The 17,165-nt window shown below is 38.5% G+C and overlaps 1 protein-coding gene across 1 annotated transcript in view; it reads left to right on the plus strand.

Moving 5' to 3' along the window:
* Window positions 1–17,165, plus strand: part of LOC121508032 (solute carrier organic anion transporter family member 3A1-like) — a 58,668-nt gene that overhangs the window by 32,479 nt on the left and 9,024 nt on the right. Inside the window, exons 3-8 of the mRNA XM_041784504.1 lie at window positions 11,202–11,300; window positions 11,438–11,707; window positions 11,816–11,980; window positions 12,183–12,381; window positions 13,935–14,070; window positions 14,469–14,641. Coding sequence (XP_041640438.1) covers window positions 11,202–11,300; window positions 11,438–11,707; window positions 11,816–11,980; window positions 12,183–12,381; window positions 13,935–14,070; window positions 14,469–14,641 — 1,042 coding nt within the window. The remainder of the gene's footprint in view (window positions 1–11,201; window positions 11,301–11,437; window positions 11,708–11,815; window positions 11,981–12,182; window positions 12,382–13,934; window positions 14,071–14,468; window positions 14,642–17,165) is intronic.

Below are 17,165 nucleotides of genomic sequence, written 5' to 3' on the forward strand. Positions count from 1 at the left end.
AGAGAGATTTATGACCTGCCTTTAATGAACAATCACAGGTTAAACCACTCCTTTGAAAATAAACCCCATAGACTTTGATTTGTAAAATCAAAGCCTCTCCTCCTGTTTCACCGCTCACCGATCAAAACAGAATAACGTTCAGTTTATAAATAATCTGAGTTCAAGCCTCACTTTGAAGATTTTTTAATGACTTGTTGAAATTTCAGGATTATATATGAACAAACCATTTAACTAAATTTAATTTAGTGTATCAGTCAGTGTCTGATGGTCTTTGGATTTATAGTTCTGAACTGTAAGTGAATAAAAAAATAGTTATTTGATTTTAGTTTGAAATTAGAAGAATAATTGAACACAGGTGAAAGTTTAACAGGTTTTTTGTGGAGGATATTTGACTGTTGTATGCTGCTAATGGTGGCTAATGAGCTAAGGACTGACTTTGAGCTAATGTGAAGCTACGTGTTGTTTAATGTGTCAAACATAACAAAGGGCATAGGTAAGGAACAGCTGGTCACACTTTATGATGTTTTCTATTTGACTTACATGCAAATAAATGAAATAATGACTTCTCTCAGCCATTTTCAAGTTCTGCTCAAGTGTAATCTGTGTTAAAAGACAGGCTGTAACGACAGGATGGACAGCACGGATTAAGGTTAGGATCGGTTTTGACTGTTTTGGACTCAGATCGGGTTTTGTACAGAAAAATGTGGCTCTGGTCTTGACATGATACTCGATCACAGTGTTTGTGTCTGTTATTGCTTTTAATGCTGGTTGTGTCCGTTAGTTGTTTATGAGTGGAATTTTGGAGTTCGGTCAGCTACGAGAGTCTGGCCTGAACTCTGGACCTAAGTTCATCTTTTTACTGTATTTCTGAAAAAGCTATTAGACATGGGTAGAATATTTTTAATTTTAATATAACTGAAGTCATAGCCCTCCGGTTACGGTTCCCATGTGGTTCTGTAACGTTTCTATTCCAAACATCTGCTGCTGTCACAGCCAGCAGGTGGTAGTGGACACTGCAGTTCCACTGCAGTAATGGCGGCCACTCAAGATGGCGGTGCCCACTAATCAGCTGAAGGATTGGTCTATAAAAGAGTGGCATATGCATATTTGTTCCCTCTGGGACCTTCTTTCAAAAAAGTTCCAGAATTTGGGAAATTCCCTCATCAGGAAGAATTCCGGAATGTCCTCCTCATAGTGCATTCTGAGGCATCATACATCAAAGACATTTAGGCTTCTTTGAACCCAGATGCATGCATTACTCTGTTAGTTACTGCAGACAACAGCAGATTATGCAAAGGAAGCGCACTTGCATTCAAGGAAGCTTTTTGTTGGCAACAGTTTTTCTTGTTTAGAAAGAAAGCAAAGAAAAATGCTCAAAATGAACCAACAAGACGCATCAGATATGATCAGGATTCCAAGGAATGAACTTGAGACCCTCCACAAAACCATCGCGGACCTCCGCACAGAAAATGGGGACCTACGTAAAAACAACGAGGTGCTTCGGAGAAAAATAGAGCAGTCTCGAGGCAGGAAAAAAAGGGAACTACAAGCAGAAGTTGAGATACTGCGTACTGAAAATTTGGACTTCCAGGATTATAAGAAAAAATCAGAAGACAAAATTCAGGTTCTTGCCAGAGTTAACGAATTCCTCAATCAAGAGATTCATGACTTGACAAGGATGCTAGAGGACTCTAAAAATGAAAGCAAGACGTTTTGTGCAGAAATCCAGGGTCTCCAACAAGATAAGGAGAGCTTGTGCTGCAGAAATGAGGTGCTGGAGACAAGAATTGAAGCCCTCATCCAACAAAATGAAGACACCAGAAAGGAAATAGTTGAAGACTTTGAAAAGGAAAAGGTGATCTGGCAAGAAAAAGTCACAGAGCTGACCCAAAACAACAAGGCTCAAAAAGAGGCCTTGGAAAAGCAAAAAGAAGACATCTCTGACTATCAGGCCAGGTATAATTGGATGTGTGATGCAAACATTAGTTTAACAAAGAACGTCGAGGCCTTTAACCAAGAAATTAAGGAGGCCGCAGAGGAGCTGCATCATCTCAGACAGGATAACCAAAGCCTGCGCTGCAGAAATGAGAATTTTGAGACAACAATTGAAGCCCTCTCCCAACAAAATGAAGAATTCAGGGAGAAAATGTCACAAGACTTCGAAAATGAAAGGAAGTCCTGGCAAGTGGCAGACAAGCAGCACAGAGAGGATCTAAAGCGACGTCAAGAAGCTCTCCAAGAACAATGTCAGGCATTCAAAAATGTTCAGCAAGAACTTGAGGAGCATAAAATTCAGAACACAATTCTGCAGCATCGCGTTCAGGATGTTGAGAAGAGGCTCAGGTTGGAGAAAGCTTTGCATGCACATGAGCAGATCAAAGCATCCCAAATGGAAGAGGCTCTTCGTGATCAACTGCTGACCGTCCAGATTCAGCTACGTTCAAGGACTGCGTCAACAGAGTGTTCTGATGATTGCCCTCATGTGCAGGCCTTTAAGCTCAGATCATCAGCAGATGAGCTTAATGCTTGCGTGATGGAACAGCAAAGGAAAAGGAAAAGTTTCTTCTCCGGCTGGTTCTGATTTCACCCTGACAATAAACTTTGTAAAAATATGACTGACTGGATTTTGGATTTTAAGTGCATGTTTATAATAAGAGCAATGTTTATTATGATCTAGAAAGCACTGTTATTGTAAAATGGAAATAAAATTATTTAAATAAAAAGAGCTTAAATGCAATTTTTGTTTATTTTAAACATACAGTAGATTTAGAAAATATTTAGACACCTTCACTTTTTTTCAATGTGCTACTTGCACTAAGCACTTCTAAGCACTCTAGTTAGAACCCTGGCCAGACAGGACCTGCCTGGTTTGAGTGGGCATGTTCTCTGAGCAACCCTGAACAGGATGACCTGTGCAGACAATGGATGGATGTTTTCTGTAACAGATGCTAAGGTTTATCTCTTAATTTGTGTGTGTTGCTGCTTTTTAAAAAATGTTTACCCATATTAAACTAAATGTGTAGGGGCCTCTGCCTTCATTTATCAAAACATGTAACATGTAGTGAAAGTGTCAGGGCCTAAAATTAGGATGAACTTCTATTTGAAGTTTTACGGTATAAAAAAGAAGAATGGAGTATGTTAAAGGTCACATATTATGCAAAATACAGAAAAAACAAGCATATTTAGAAAAAGGGGATGGAGTCTTAAACAAAGGGTAAGAAAGAACGTTATCAGCTTACCATAGCACAGGCTTGTTTTATAACTGAACTCTGCACATGGCACTTTGACAAGGTATCCAAATCCTAAAGCATACCCCGATTTATCATGTTTTTGTTTTCTCCAAATCACATCATACTTACATCATGAACATTACAGTGTCTTAAGGTAGACTCTAAGTTGGCTGTTATGGAAATAACTCATCTCCTTTGGCATATTCTAGTGAATGGAAATTTAAGACACCTTGGGTGTTTCCCAAAGGCGGAGCCAGGGGGTGGTTTACAGGGCTTAAGCCTCGAATCGTTTAAATGGTTAAAACCTATGTTTCTGCTGAGTGTTATGATAGATTAATACTAAAGAAATAAACAAAAATAACATGAAACACCATGAAAATTTCCATGTTGTAGCAAAACTGATACAATCCAACAATTTAGACACCTCATACACACAATGCATTGCGTATTATGCAAAAATCTCTTTTTCAGGCTTTTCTAACAAATATATGTGCCCCTGGCCTGTCCACAATCCCCTCAAGAATCAGAACCCCCCACACACCTTTCAGAAAAATGTGTGCTGAAACAAGATGTTCTCAGATTTTCCCCTCATGATGTCATGTGGGGAGTTAGCAGGTTCAGTTGGCCCTCCCCGCTTGGAAGAAAGATCTGCCCTCTTCTGCCACACCCATTAAGCTACATCTATTTCCTGAGAGGGGCGGTGTCAGGGGCAGAGTCAGACAGCTCAGTAACATTTAAAGCCACAGAAACAGGTCGTTCTGAGCAGAGCTGAAACAGAATGGGTTTTAGGCATGCAAAAATCCAATACTAGAGTGTTTTTTTTTTAGCAACAAACGTCACAGGAATGTTTTGGGGGCCTCTGAGACCAATACAAACTTGTCTTTAAAGGGTTCAATATGTGACCTTTAAACCTGATTCATTCATCCTCAGATTAGCCAATATAAAACAGTATCTTTCTACAGTCTTAGTTAAAATATTTGTTCCTTTTTAGCTGAGAATTTAGTTGCTTGTCTGTGTGAATATGTTGATCCCAGGATAAAGTCTTATCCCAGTGTTCCCCTGTCAGATTTATACCAACAGCACTGATCATTATATCTCTGACAGAAGCATTGAGTGGCCCTCTTCATGTAGCTCTCTTCTGCTCTGTGGTTCTGTTATTAGCACTCAGGCTACTGGAGGTCACTCCCATTGTTCCACTTAGCACCAGCGTGGAGTTTCACAGCCACACACACACACACACAGAGTCCAGCACTTAGCCTCTGGACCAGAGCAGGGCAGTGAGAGAAAATCAAGCAGAGCTGCTGCATCAGTGCTTCTCTGCTGCTGCTACAATAAGAGCCCATTTCCTGCCTGATTATTTATGATGCTGCAGGATAATTCAGTCGAGGATCGATGACGCAGTTCAACCTATGAGCCGCATATTACAGTGACGGAGCATAAATCTGTCAGAGTGGATATCTGAGGAAATTTACAGTCTGTTGGCATGAATTCAATACTTAATTTATAATTTAAAAACACATTTTATTTCCAGTCCTGTGGTGCATTTAACAACAGAAATAGTCTTTGTGGTAAAAAAGCTCCATGATACTGAATATTCAATGATAAACTGGCTTTAAAGACAGATTGACACAATGCTGCCCTCTGCTGAAACATGAGGTGACATGCACTCTCATGTATGAGTGTTGTGAGGCTTTCTGAGAGCTTTTTTAAAATCAGTTTTCTTCAGCTTTGCTTTTCCTCTTGCCACATTTACAAAAGCAGCTTGAATTAGTTAAAATAAAGAAACATTATAATTTGCATGATTTATTGTTTAATTTTTTTTTATTTATTTTAAATTTTTTGTTGTTGTTGTTTTCACTGTGTCATGCAAAAATCCTGAAATTAAAGGACAGGATTTTTCTTTAACTTTAATTTTTTACCATTTGTAGAATAAAGATAGTTGTCTTTTCTATGTCAGAGCTATTTTTGTAGACTTATACGTGTGGTGTTTAACATTCAGTATTTTTTTTATTATTTTAATGTTTGTGTTTTACCGTTTTTAATTGTCATTGAGCTTTTGGGCCGACTAGAGTCCCCTCAACCTGTAGGTATGGACTGAGCATTTACATAAGGATTATTTGTTTTTTTTTTGTTTTGTTTTGTTTTTTTTTTGCATGTGATCTCAGTAAGCTGATGTTTGATTTTTGCTGATTGAGAGCTGATGTTATGATGATGATTGCTTCAGATGCAGGTTTGTCATTACTTCCTACATAGGATGTCCCTTTTAACAACCTGTTCATCTGATGGAGTTCTAACACTGAAATATTACCAATTAATACATTTTTGCAGGTTTTACCATTTGTTGGAAGTTTCTTTAGTAAAGCAGATACTTCCTTCCTTCTTTTGAACTTGTTTTCCATCTTTGATTTTTGAACATTTTCTGTCTTATTCAGGAAAAAAATGTGCTTGGTGAAATCAAACTACACCTATAGTTTTTGCCTGGAGGCTGCTGGAACAGTTCGGTATCAGACTTTCCATTTGAGAGCAAAATATCTGATCAGAGCATGGATTTGAATTCTGGCCTGAAACTAAAGGGAAAAAACAACAAAACTTTTTTTTTGTTCAAAAGACCCGCATTTTAAAGTTTCATGATTCCCAGGTTTGGCAGACTACATCTCTGTCATAAGGCAAATCCATCTTGAAACGTTTGTGTTCAGACTAATCAGCATCATTTGCGGAGAGTGAGGGGGTAGCTGTGGGCGGGGTTTAGTTGTACTCAAAGCTGTTTGTCATGGCTGCCTTCAGTGCAGCGATGACCTCACGGATTTCCCAGGCAGCATCAATGAGTGTATAGATCACTCATAAAAATCACATATAATCTATTTTCCATTTTAAATCACACACACAATGCCATTAGGAGCAATGTAAAATAGAACCATGCACCATTGAGTTTAAACAAAGATAGAAGTGGGTCCATACTCTCCTACTGTGTTATATGTATGCTTCAGTACAGCAGATAAAATCCCAGTAATGGTCAGTGAAGTCCTTTAAAGATTGTGTGTTATCTTCATGTAAGATGTGTAAACCTAGGTGAAAACAATGAAGGCACAGAGGGCTGCAGTTACCCAATCTTCAACTCCTGCTCCTCAGCACAGATCCCTACAGTCCACCTTGACTGAAACTGTAACATTCCTGGTATGGACATCTTCTGGACATTGTTGATTGAGGGTAAAAGCTGGGTAGGAACTTCCAGTTCACACTGTAAAAATACAAAAACAAAACAGAAGTCAAAATGATGTAGAAGCAAAAGTAGCAAATGTAAATAGCACAGACCCAGATTTATTATCTAAGTTCCAGATTCTCAAAAATAGAGTGTATATATATATTAAAAAATTTCCAAGTTAGAGACACATAAACATCTTCCCTTTCATTAAAAACTAACTCCATTCCTGCTCCACTGTAATGAAATGGTCCTCAGTCCCTCCAGATATGGGGCAGCAGGACTAACGCAGCATTGAGGTTAATATCTGTAAGAAACAACAAAAAAAGGTCCTTTGAGACATTCAGACTATGCAACACCTCTGGGGATTCCTAATAAATAACTGGAAGAGTGTTGAGCTACTTGTTGTATCAGCATGTATGAAAAACTTAAATATAATTCAGGACTATTATTTAATATACAAACAGACCATATTATCAATATGCTTGAATAATTTACTTATATCCAAAATGAAATAGCAAAATACCTGGTAGACCAAATCCCAGTGTTTCATTGCCATAGAGTACATTTAGCCATTGGAGATTTTCATCCTCAGCTTGATCACGTTCAGATGTTTGTGGTTACAGCCCTCTCACTGGCACAGGTTCACAGCAAATGGATGGATTACATCAACCTCTCCTTAAAACTGAAAGAAGTGATAGAGGGAAGATTCATAACTTTTTTTCCACATCATCTTAACAAAGAGAGTAGAAACCAGATAATTTCAGAAACATCTTTCTTGCTTTCCTTGCAGCATTATCTTGTATTGTTAAAAGTGCTAAGTTTGCTTACATTAACACAGACTGTGTGCTTTGAACAGATGTAAGCAGACTGAAGTACCACAACTAGTGTCACTTACATGTGAAGCCAGACTTAGGAAAGGGCATTTCCTCAGTACATCATCAATTGTCATGCCATCCGGGATCTCCTTTTGCCACCATGCAAAGGTCTGCTGCATCTAGCCTTTGACCATGGAGAGGACTGGTTTCATCTTCTGGTATGTAGATCATACAAATGCTTCTCAATAGAGGATGCAGCACCTGCTAGAATTAACAAATAAATAATCACAATCACCAAATGCTGACTCCAATTAGACTGCTATCATCAGAGGCTGAAATACTATGTTATTTGCCCTGGAATTTTTATTTAGAAAAGATGTAAATGCAACTGATTTGGCCAGGATTTAAAAAGGCAAAATGTATCTTGTTGCAATTTTTTTTTTTAAATAATTTCAAAGTGAAAGATTGCAAGAACATTTTTTATGATTATTATGGTAATAATCTACATTCATCAGAAGGACATTTGTATCACTGACATGATTTCAATTCTTTGTTATTTTTATGTTGGAGGTTTTGTTTTAAGATCAATGGTAGATGTTATGGTAATTATTTATTGCCAACGTAACCACATGATAAACTGACTAATTACAAAACAATCAATAGATGAATCTATGAAATAACCATTGACAACTGAAAGCCCAAAACACACTGGCACTGTCAAACCCACATCCAAATGACCGCCCCCATTACTTTCTATCAGCACCGGAGCATTTTAAGCCACTGCTCTATTCCCAGTGCAGCCGGCTGCAGCTGGCAAAGTGTTTACCTAGGAGATTTTTTACTTTCTATAACATCAATTAAGAATGAAGATTAATGACACAGTATGATGGCTCTAGAATATCATTTTTACAAATACACTAGGAACCATTATAACTAATGTGTACATGTACTTTTCAGTGTTTTGCTGATCTTACCCCTACATCAGTAATTTTTTTTTAAGTAGACATGTACTTGCAGTGGAGTAGTTTAATTGTGTGGTGTAAATTCAGGGTTTGAATACTTACATATTTTAATTAGTAGTTAAAACAACAATAAATCCACCTTCTATTAAGATGAGACGATATCTTTCAATATATATAAAATATAGACAATATCTTTCCAGACACATAAGGATTTTTTTGCATTACAAAACTTACCCTTCTCAAGCCAAACGCTTCATGAAGAATTCCCCAGGATCTGGTCATACTGTCCTACAAATACTGTTGGCCTGAACTTGGCTTGCTTCTTGAATGAACCAGTAAAAGAGTTGTGACACCAAGTGTTTTGTGATGCCAGACTGTTGTTTGCCATCTACTCCATGACCTACAAGAATGATCACACAGAGAGGGAGAGAGAACTGTCATTTTTACAACACACATTAAAGGTTAATTTATCACTTCTTTAGAAAACGTAGGGTTAAACTGCCATGTACTAGTATGAGTAATATTTTTTCTTGCTTAACTAAACACCTAACAGTACTACTGATCGGAACATTGTTGATCTGGCCAATAAATCAAAAATATGGGATACGACAGCTTGCATTTGTAGCTGCTGTTGTGGTGTAACTGGTGACCGTGTTAACCAGTGACTTACTTGCTTTACATAAATGCATCACGGACTTGTTTAAATAACACATGAACCCCTTTACTCATCAGTTCTCTATAATCTAACACAATAATAAGTTAAAGCTCTCAGTTACTGTACACCAACTAACCAACGGCCGTTATAAACTGTCGGGACTTTAGAGGTACAGAAGTGTACTGAGAGGACATTTTCTGTCACACAGACACAAAGGTACAGAAATGTACCCTCAGGTAGCATTTCAGTTAGCCAGGCTATGAGTTGGCATTTTTTAGCTTGCTAGCTAGTTACTATTCTACCAAGCTACGCCAAAAAAAAAAAAAAACTGAAAACCTGTAGATAAAACTTAAAACCTACTGATAATTGTCATAAAAGTTATACCTGCTGCCATTGCCATAACTTATTTCTTTTCACTGCCTGAAGCATAACAGCTGACTTAAGCTAATATCTAGACAATGCTAGCAAGCTCTTCAGTCACTCTGTTTATTCAGTTTAGATTAAAAAAAAAGGGCTGCATGGAACATTTAAAGAATTAAATTCACATCTTTAAGCTTAAACTGACATTACCTCTGAATCTTGGTGTCTTTCTCCATCGAGTTTATTCCAGACTCCTCTAGTTCTTCAGACAGACTCCTCCAGAAAAGTCTCCGTTTTCAAAATTGCGCGTCAAGGGCTAAGGTCCAGTGAGGGAGAGGATACGCACGCGCGTGCTTGTGCTGAACCAATGCGCATGTGTGAGTTCATTCAATGTCAGAACTGCATTATGGGTATTTTTTCCTACTTTGTTGTGCCAACAACAAATTGCAAATTCTGCTAATTTACAATTACATATTGGTCATAATTGAGGTGCACATTATTGGTCTAACATGTATTTTCTAGTTAAATAATAGCTATTTTAATTTTCATGTTAACACAATTAAGAATACAAACTCTGGTGAATAGATTGTCATTGTCTTTTTAACAGTGTGGCTGTGACAAAGTGCAAAAGAGCAAAAACTATCTCTTCCTACTGGTGTTAAGAGGAGAGATGGCAGTAGGATTTAAAGACTGTTTGTATCTGTTGGTTTTGATTGGTGGAAGTCCGAGAAGGGAACCTGATAGGAGAAGCTCAAATTGTTGATGTAATGGATGTGAGCTGTCTGATAAGATAGAGATGGCTATGTTGTACACCTTTCTGTTGTACAAATCCTGAGTCACCCCAATTATTTTACTGCAGACTCTAATGACTCTCGAAAGGACATTTTTGTTTTTTTAATGTTGAGGGATAGCACATGCTTACATCATTTTGTGTTGTTGCTCTGATTGGCTCATCATGAATGTTACAGACAGAACGTTCCTTCATCACCTTCTGAGAATTTTTTGAAAAGTCTTGCCATTCCTGATCACATTTTATGGGAGTTTCCCAGATAAATGAGAAATATATCAATGCAGTGAAGATATTAAACAGTCTATCTGGCAAGCCAGGTTATTTCATCAGTTGAGTTACAGAAGATTAAATGTAACAGGGTCAAAATGCACCTCAGTATTGCTTGTTATAATTACACATTTGTCTGTTATGTATCAGCCTGAGAGAAACTCCTTAATCTATGATGCACTGTGTTGTTGTTTGCAGCCCCCCTTGCTTTGTTTTTTCTTCGTTGGTCATTTGTATATATTCTTTTTGCCCCATCCTCTCTCCCCTTTTTGAATGAATCCCTGTGGGAGAGGTGGGTGTCCATTGTATCTATTTCCATCCTTATGTTAAATGTCACATCTTGTACATATTTTTAATCCTTAAAACGTCCTTTCATATTTTTCCACCTGTTGACATGTTTATGTATATGCTTTAAATTTCTTGTATAATTACCTTTATGGAAGTCATGGATGTTAGTTGGCGCACACAGCAAGTTAAGCTAGCTTACGTGCACATCGTATGCAGCTAACTTATGTGTATGTCATGTTAAGCTAATGATACGTACTGTACTTTTAATTTGTGTAGGATCTGGAGCAGGTTTTGGAATTTATGGGAGTTTTTGTCTCTTGTTATCTCTGCCAGGTATGCACTGTTCTATTTGTAATATATATTTTTTATTCCATGAAGCCCTGTTGAATGAATCCCTGTGGTAGAGGATCTGGAGCAGGCTGTGGAATTTATGGGAGTTGTTATCTCTGCCAGACATTAAAAGTGGTCAAAGAGAGAATTCCAGTGTCGCAGTCTCCTTCACATCAACATAAACACAACACAGATATTTCTGCCGGTTACACAAATACATTTTCTTTGCAGTTTGTCTTGCATAGCTGACTTCTGATCTCCCCCTTTCTGTCTCTCTCTTTCTCTCTCTCTTTGTGTTGCAGGAATTTTATTTTCCACATTAGTGTTTGGCCCGGCCTGTGGCTTCATCTTAGGTTCTGTCTGTACCAAAGTCTACGTTGATGCCGTCTTCATCGACACCAGTGAGTATGCTATAGATTTTCAGGGTCCTTTTTTTTGGTATTTTTATTACCTGTATTCTTAGATTAAGAATATCTCTGGAGTCTGTTTTCCTCACTGATGTCTGAATCAGCTGTGGTATCCCTTTCTTCCTGTGCAGGTAAGCTGGATATCACCCCGGATGATCCTCGCTGGATCGGGGCGTGGTGGGGCGGCTTCCTCCTCTGTGGTGCCTTACTCTTCCTGTCGGCCCTCTTCATGTTTGGGTTCCCTCAGGCACTGGACGAGCAGGACATAGACAGGGGAGGGGAGAGCGAGCAGGCCATGCTGCCCTCTTCCCTGTCCATGGAGTACCCGGGTTCCAAACCCAACGGGGCCATCCATGGCTTTGACCTAAACAGCGGACTCTCAGTGTGTGAGCATCTGAGAGGTAAGGAGTGAAATGAAACACAGAATATGGGTTTCTTTTTGTCTTCTCTGCCTGCCTGACCACTTAACACATCTTGTTTTGCCTCTGTTTTTCTTCTCTGTGGCTCAGTAATCCCGCGGGTAACCAGGCACCTTCTCTCCAACCCGGTGTTCAGCTGCATCACGCTGGCAGCCTGCATGGAGATCGCTGTGGTGGCTGGCTTTGCTGCCTTTCTGGGAAAATACCTGGAGCAGCAGTTTAACCTCACCACCTCTTCAGCCAATCAGCTGTTAGGTAGGCAGGAAAAGAGTCAATCTTTTGGTCCTAAAGCATCCTACAATTAAAATATTTTACCATTAACCATCCGCTGGGGATATAAATAAAATATGACAAATAGAAAAAATTAAATCAATGACATCAGTATTTCTGCAGTGAAGCCTAGATTGACTGAAATACCTGTAAAACCTTTGGCACACACTCGTCTTTTCCTCCTCAGGAATGACAGCGATCCCCTGTGCCTGTCTGGGGATTTTCCTCGGGGGTCTTCTGGTGAAGAAGCTGAACCTGTCAGCTCTGGGAGCTGTCCGCATGGCCATGCTGGTCAACCTGGTGTCCACCGCCTGCTACGTCTCCTTTCTCTTCTTGGGCTGTGACACCGGGCCTGTCGCAGGGGTGACTGTCGCCTACGGCAATGAGTAAGCAGAGAAAACCTGATCTGAAAGGGGACCATTTTCAAGGATTTCTACCACATGCTTCATTACTTTACTTCCAGATTTTTTCTCTTAGCCTCATGAGATAGGACTTTAGAAAATAGACTGGGAATTTGTGAGGGATGACAGGCATCAGATGGTCACAAAACATTTTCAAGAAACCTTTTGCTATGCATACTTTTCAGTACAAGTATACTTACAGCTAAATATGCATTAAAGACATGAAATACCAAGAATAGAAATGCATTTGTTTGAATATTTACTAACAAATCACAAGTTTTTTTGTACTGGTGCAGCTCTAAGCATTTAATACTTGTCCCTCATTGGTTGTGGCTGTATTGATGAAGCTGAGTTTTCTGTCAACCTTGCAAAAATGATGGATTGTCTAGATCAGTCATGTCCAAACTTTTTCCTCATACAAAAATATATAAGGATGGTGGGGCCACTTTCATATGCCTCATCCTGGTGATTGTAAAGTTACTAAAACCAATATTATGATGGTTGAGATTTGCTTAGTAATTGGGTATGGTTAAATTGCTAGTTAGTTAATGGCTGACAGGCATATAGCCAATATTTTTAAAGATTTTAGGGAGGCTAATCAGATTTCTGGAGGCCCTGGCTACTACTGGTTCTGCCCCTAAAACACCATCAGTGCTGCTTTGTACACCATTGAGGAATTATAAATCAAAATATTGTTATTATGTTGGTTGTGGATATGTTTTCCATTAACAGTGTTGTCTTCTATTAGTTGCAAGAAACTCAAATCAATGAATTCATCTAGTTAAAATATTTGCTTGCAGACATAGCATGATAGCACTGCTTTGTGCTGAAATCAGTAAATACAATTCAGTCAAGCAGTTCAACAGTTCAAATGTGGGCCGTATTTCATTTTATGTTTAGAATTTGCAGCGGGACAGTCAAAAATGGATTGTGGACCACATTTGGCCCCCAGGACATAGTTTGGACACCCCTGGTCTATCAGTGTTAGGCGATCCATCCTGCAATACTCAAGCTGATACGCTTGTTTTGTCAGAGAATGACCGGAAGTCATTTGCAAAGAGCAAGGCAGTTTCTGCAGGTATGGTTTAGTTGTGCTGCAAGCATTTAAACAATGAAAGTAGTGTGGATATAGCTGAAGCAGCAATTTTATCAGAATTGAAGACTTTTATTAAAAGAAGAGCAAAGAACTGCATTGGGAGCCCTCTCTTTTTTAATTTTACATCATAAAATAAAAACAGTTGAAATATTTCCAGACATAAATACATGTTCAATTCAGGTACATCATTTATTCTGTGAGGAATAGTTTCTATTTTCCCCATCCCATCAGCAAATCAAAACTAATATTGTAAAAGTTTGTCATTTTTGTCAGCATGAGAGAAGAGTTGATCTAGTAGGATGTTATACAGCTGATTAATGGAGCTTCTCACCATGACTGTGACGTCACAGTACCAACAGTATGCTGTCTTCATTTAAGCATTATTCTCTTTTTAATATCAGCTGCTCTGAAAAATAATCCTGCACTGAACCCTCTTCTGTAGGACGTTGCAGTCCTGGCAGCGGCCTGAGTCGGCGTGCATCAATAACTGTAACTGCTACACAGCATCAGTGAGCCCCGTCTGTGGTTCCAATGGAGTCACCTACCTCTCTGCCTGCTTCGCTGGCTGCACCAAACCAGTGAGTGAACAACTCATGAATACACATGCTTCTTTTTGTAATGATGGCAATCTGTCAGCCTTCTTTTACAATTACAGAGCCATTATTTGAAATTCCCTTTTTTTTTTTACATTAGAAGACATATCTGTATCTGTATGTTTAAAAAGCTGTCATACTCCCAGTTAATAATGTGATGTTCAGTCAGCTTTAACTAGAAAAAGCAGGGAGAATTACCCATCAGAGGGCTGCTTTTACTTTAATCAGAGCTTGAACTTTTAATATAAACCTCTAAATTTTTAAAAGTCTTTGTATGTGTCAAAGTCAATGACTGAAACATGAAATATTCATGCAGGACTATGTGGGATCTCTTTGAATACTGGGATACAACATTTCAGTGTAATTCCTGGTCTCTGTTTCAGAACCTGACTAGCTGTGCGTGTATATCCAGCACCATCGAAGATGCCGTGGCTTTGCCGGGAAAGTGTCCGAGTCCAGGCTGTCAGCAGGCCTTCCTCACCTTCCTCTGTGTGATCTGTGTGTGCAGTATGATTGGAGCCATGGCCCAGACACCCTCCGTCATCATCCTCATCAGGTGAAGGGACCTGCTGTAGTACAGAGAGTGTCCACTAGAGAGAGCTGTTGGTATTTCAAGACAATCAAAGGCAAAATGACAGAGCAGCAGTAACATCGGTTTCTAACAGAGAAATAATGACGCTCAGAGCAGCATCATGTGATTACACTGAAGGAAACTGAACAGACAGATGTTAGAACAAAGATTAATGATTCAAATCTGTTTTTATCAAAGAATAACAATAAAACATTTAGTTATAAAGCACATTTCATTACACTGGGGTTAAAAGAGGAACACAAGAATAAAGATTGTCTCAGTAAAGTACAGAAATCAGATCAGCAAAACAAACATCCAAAGTCTATTTGACAAATACAGAAGCTAATTGATCTTTTATACTTACAAAATATAAGGATTTTATTTAATGCTTAGATTTATATATATAGATAAGGAAACTGGTTGTTAAACAAGTAATTATTTATGGAGAAGGGAAAGGACTTAATATATTTGTATTTCTCCCTCCTTCTTTTCAGAAATGTAAGTAGAGTCATAGATTATTGACCGTTTCTTTGCATCCTCCTTTCATTTTATGTGAAAGATTAAATTTGGGGGATTTTTATTCCTTTATTCCTTTATTGAGGTAGTTAAGTGGATAGTCAGAAACTGGGAATAGAGAGCGGTAGAGAATAACATGCTGGACAGGAACCAGAGGCCTACTGTGACCACTGGCTGCCTACTGGGAAGAAGACAATCTCTGCTCATGGACGTAACCACTTCATAACTCTGTTACAAATCAAATGCCAGAGTGATCGATGTTTTCTAAAGGCTTAAGAGTTGAAGCTGCAACATGCCTATGAATTAGATCTGCCTAATCCATAACTGATAGGAACACAGCTTCAGCTTTTCTCTTCCTGCTGAACATCAGAAAACTTGATTTATTTCTGTACAGGAAGCCCGTTTTCTGGCTTGAATGCAGGAGCATCCATAAACTTTAATGTAAAGTCATTATCAAGCCACATGTCGAGATATTTATACTCTCTGACTCTTATTATCTGATCCATTTATGGTAGACATGTGAGCATTCTCATAATCAGTGTTTCTGGCTCTGGAGAAAAACATGAATTTTGTTTTGGCTGCTTTAAGTTAAAGTGTATGGTTAATTGAAGATTCCAGAGAGAGTGGGAATAATACACACCTCCTTTTATGGACATCCTGGGGGTGTATGTTTATAGGTCACACCTTCATGCTTTACAGAATGCTTTTTTGTCCTCTTATGTGTTGCTGAGTTAGTTATAATACATTTTATATGGCATATTAATTTAACTCTGTAGACAGCATTGCCATATACAACAAGAAGAAACACGTCATTCAAATTGAATAAATTGTGGACCGTAAATCAGAGACACTTGTTTTTTCCCCTGAAAGCTCTCGTTGGTCCTGTTCTCATGACACCTTCGTAGCTCTCACAGAACGTTTTCTAGCGAGCCTGGAACTTGGCTGACTTTCCAGAGTCTTTAAAGATTAAATCCACACCAGTAACTCTGATATTGCACATCTTTTTATCCATTTATAATTCCATTGTTTGATTGTTCCAGCAGTTAGCCAATTAGCCTTCCACCATATTGTCTGTTTGTATCCCAGAATGCATTGTGACTGGGCTGTGACGACCAATGACAGGCTGTTTCATCATCAAGTCATGCTTTGCCAAACAGCGCATGTGCACAGACTTATAAACTGAAGAAGAGAGCCGGAATGACTCATGATAGAGAGAATGAGACATAGAGAGACTGCAGTTTGTCCCTCAGAGTCACTCCACTTGAAAATAATGACTCAAATTCCCAAAGCGCAAGGACATTTTTTTGTAAAAACTTGAATATTTTTAAGACTTTTTGTCACAGAATTATTTTTAATTCTTTGGTCCCACAAAAGATGAAAAAACAAGCTTGATTAAAAAAATTTAGTCATTAATATTTACCGTGTTTAATACGTAAAAATCTTTGGGTTTTAATTTTTGATTAGTTTTTCTTTTGTCCTTATAGTCTGATTCCTTTTTCAAAATTCAAGTGACATTACTGCACATATTCTTAAAGCCATGGTTGTCCTAATAAAGGATGTTTAGAGCTTGACTGTGCACCACAGTGTTGATGTTTTACAAGATTTTTAAGACAAAAATAGCAGATGAGACACAATGGTGAAAAAAATAGCAGAGAGCTCAAAGGGTGAAAAAGCAAGTTGCAAGTTTTTGATGGCTTTGATGGCCTTACAAGAGTATTGGGCCCAAAACGGAACCTTGTGGCACACTTCTATTGATTAGCAGAAACTCAAATTTAATACACCTGTCAACCAGGTACATGCACTTTAGTCCAACCATATAGCAGAGGATTTCTTTAAAAAAAGGTGGTGATCAGATGAATCGTGCTTTGACAGGCCTATGAAAGTGCTGCACAATGACACCTCCTGTCTACTGCCAATAATATGTAACTTATGGTCAGTGTGATGACTCAGATTGTGCTATGATCTGCTTTGAGACCAGATTGGCGTGGGCTTG

The sequence above is a fragment of the Cheilinus undulatus genome, linkage group 1, assembly GCF_018320785.1.
Source record: "Cheilinus undulatus linkage group 1, ASM1832078v1, whole genome shotgun sequence".
NCBI lineage: Eukaryota > Metazoa > Chordata > Actinopteri > Labriformes > Labridae > Cheilinus > Cheilinus undulatus.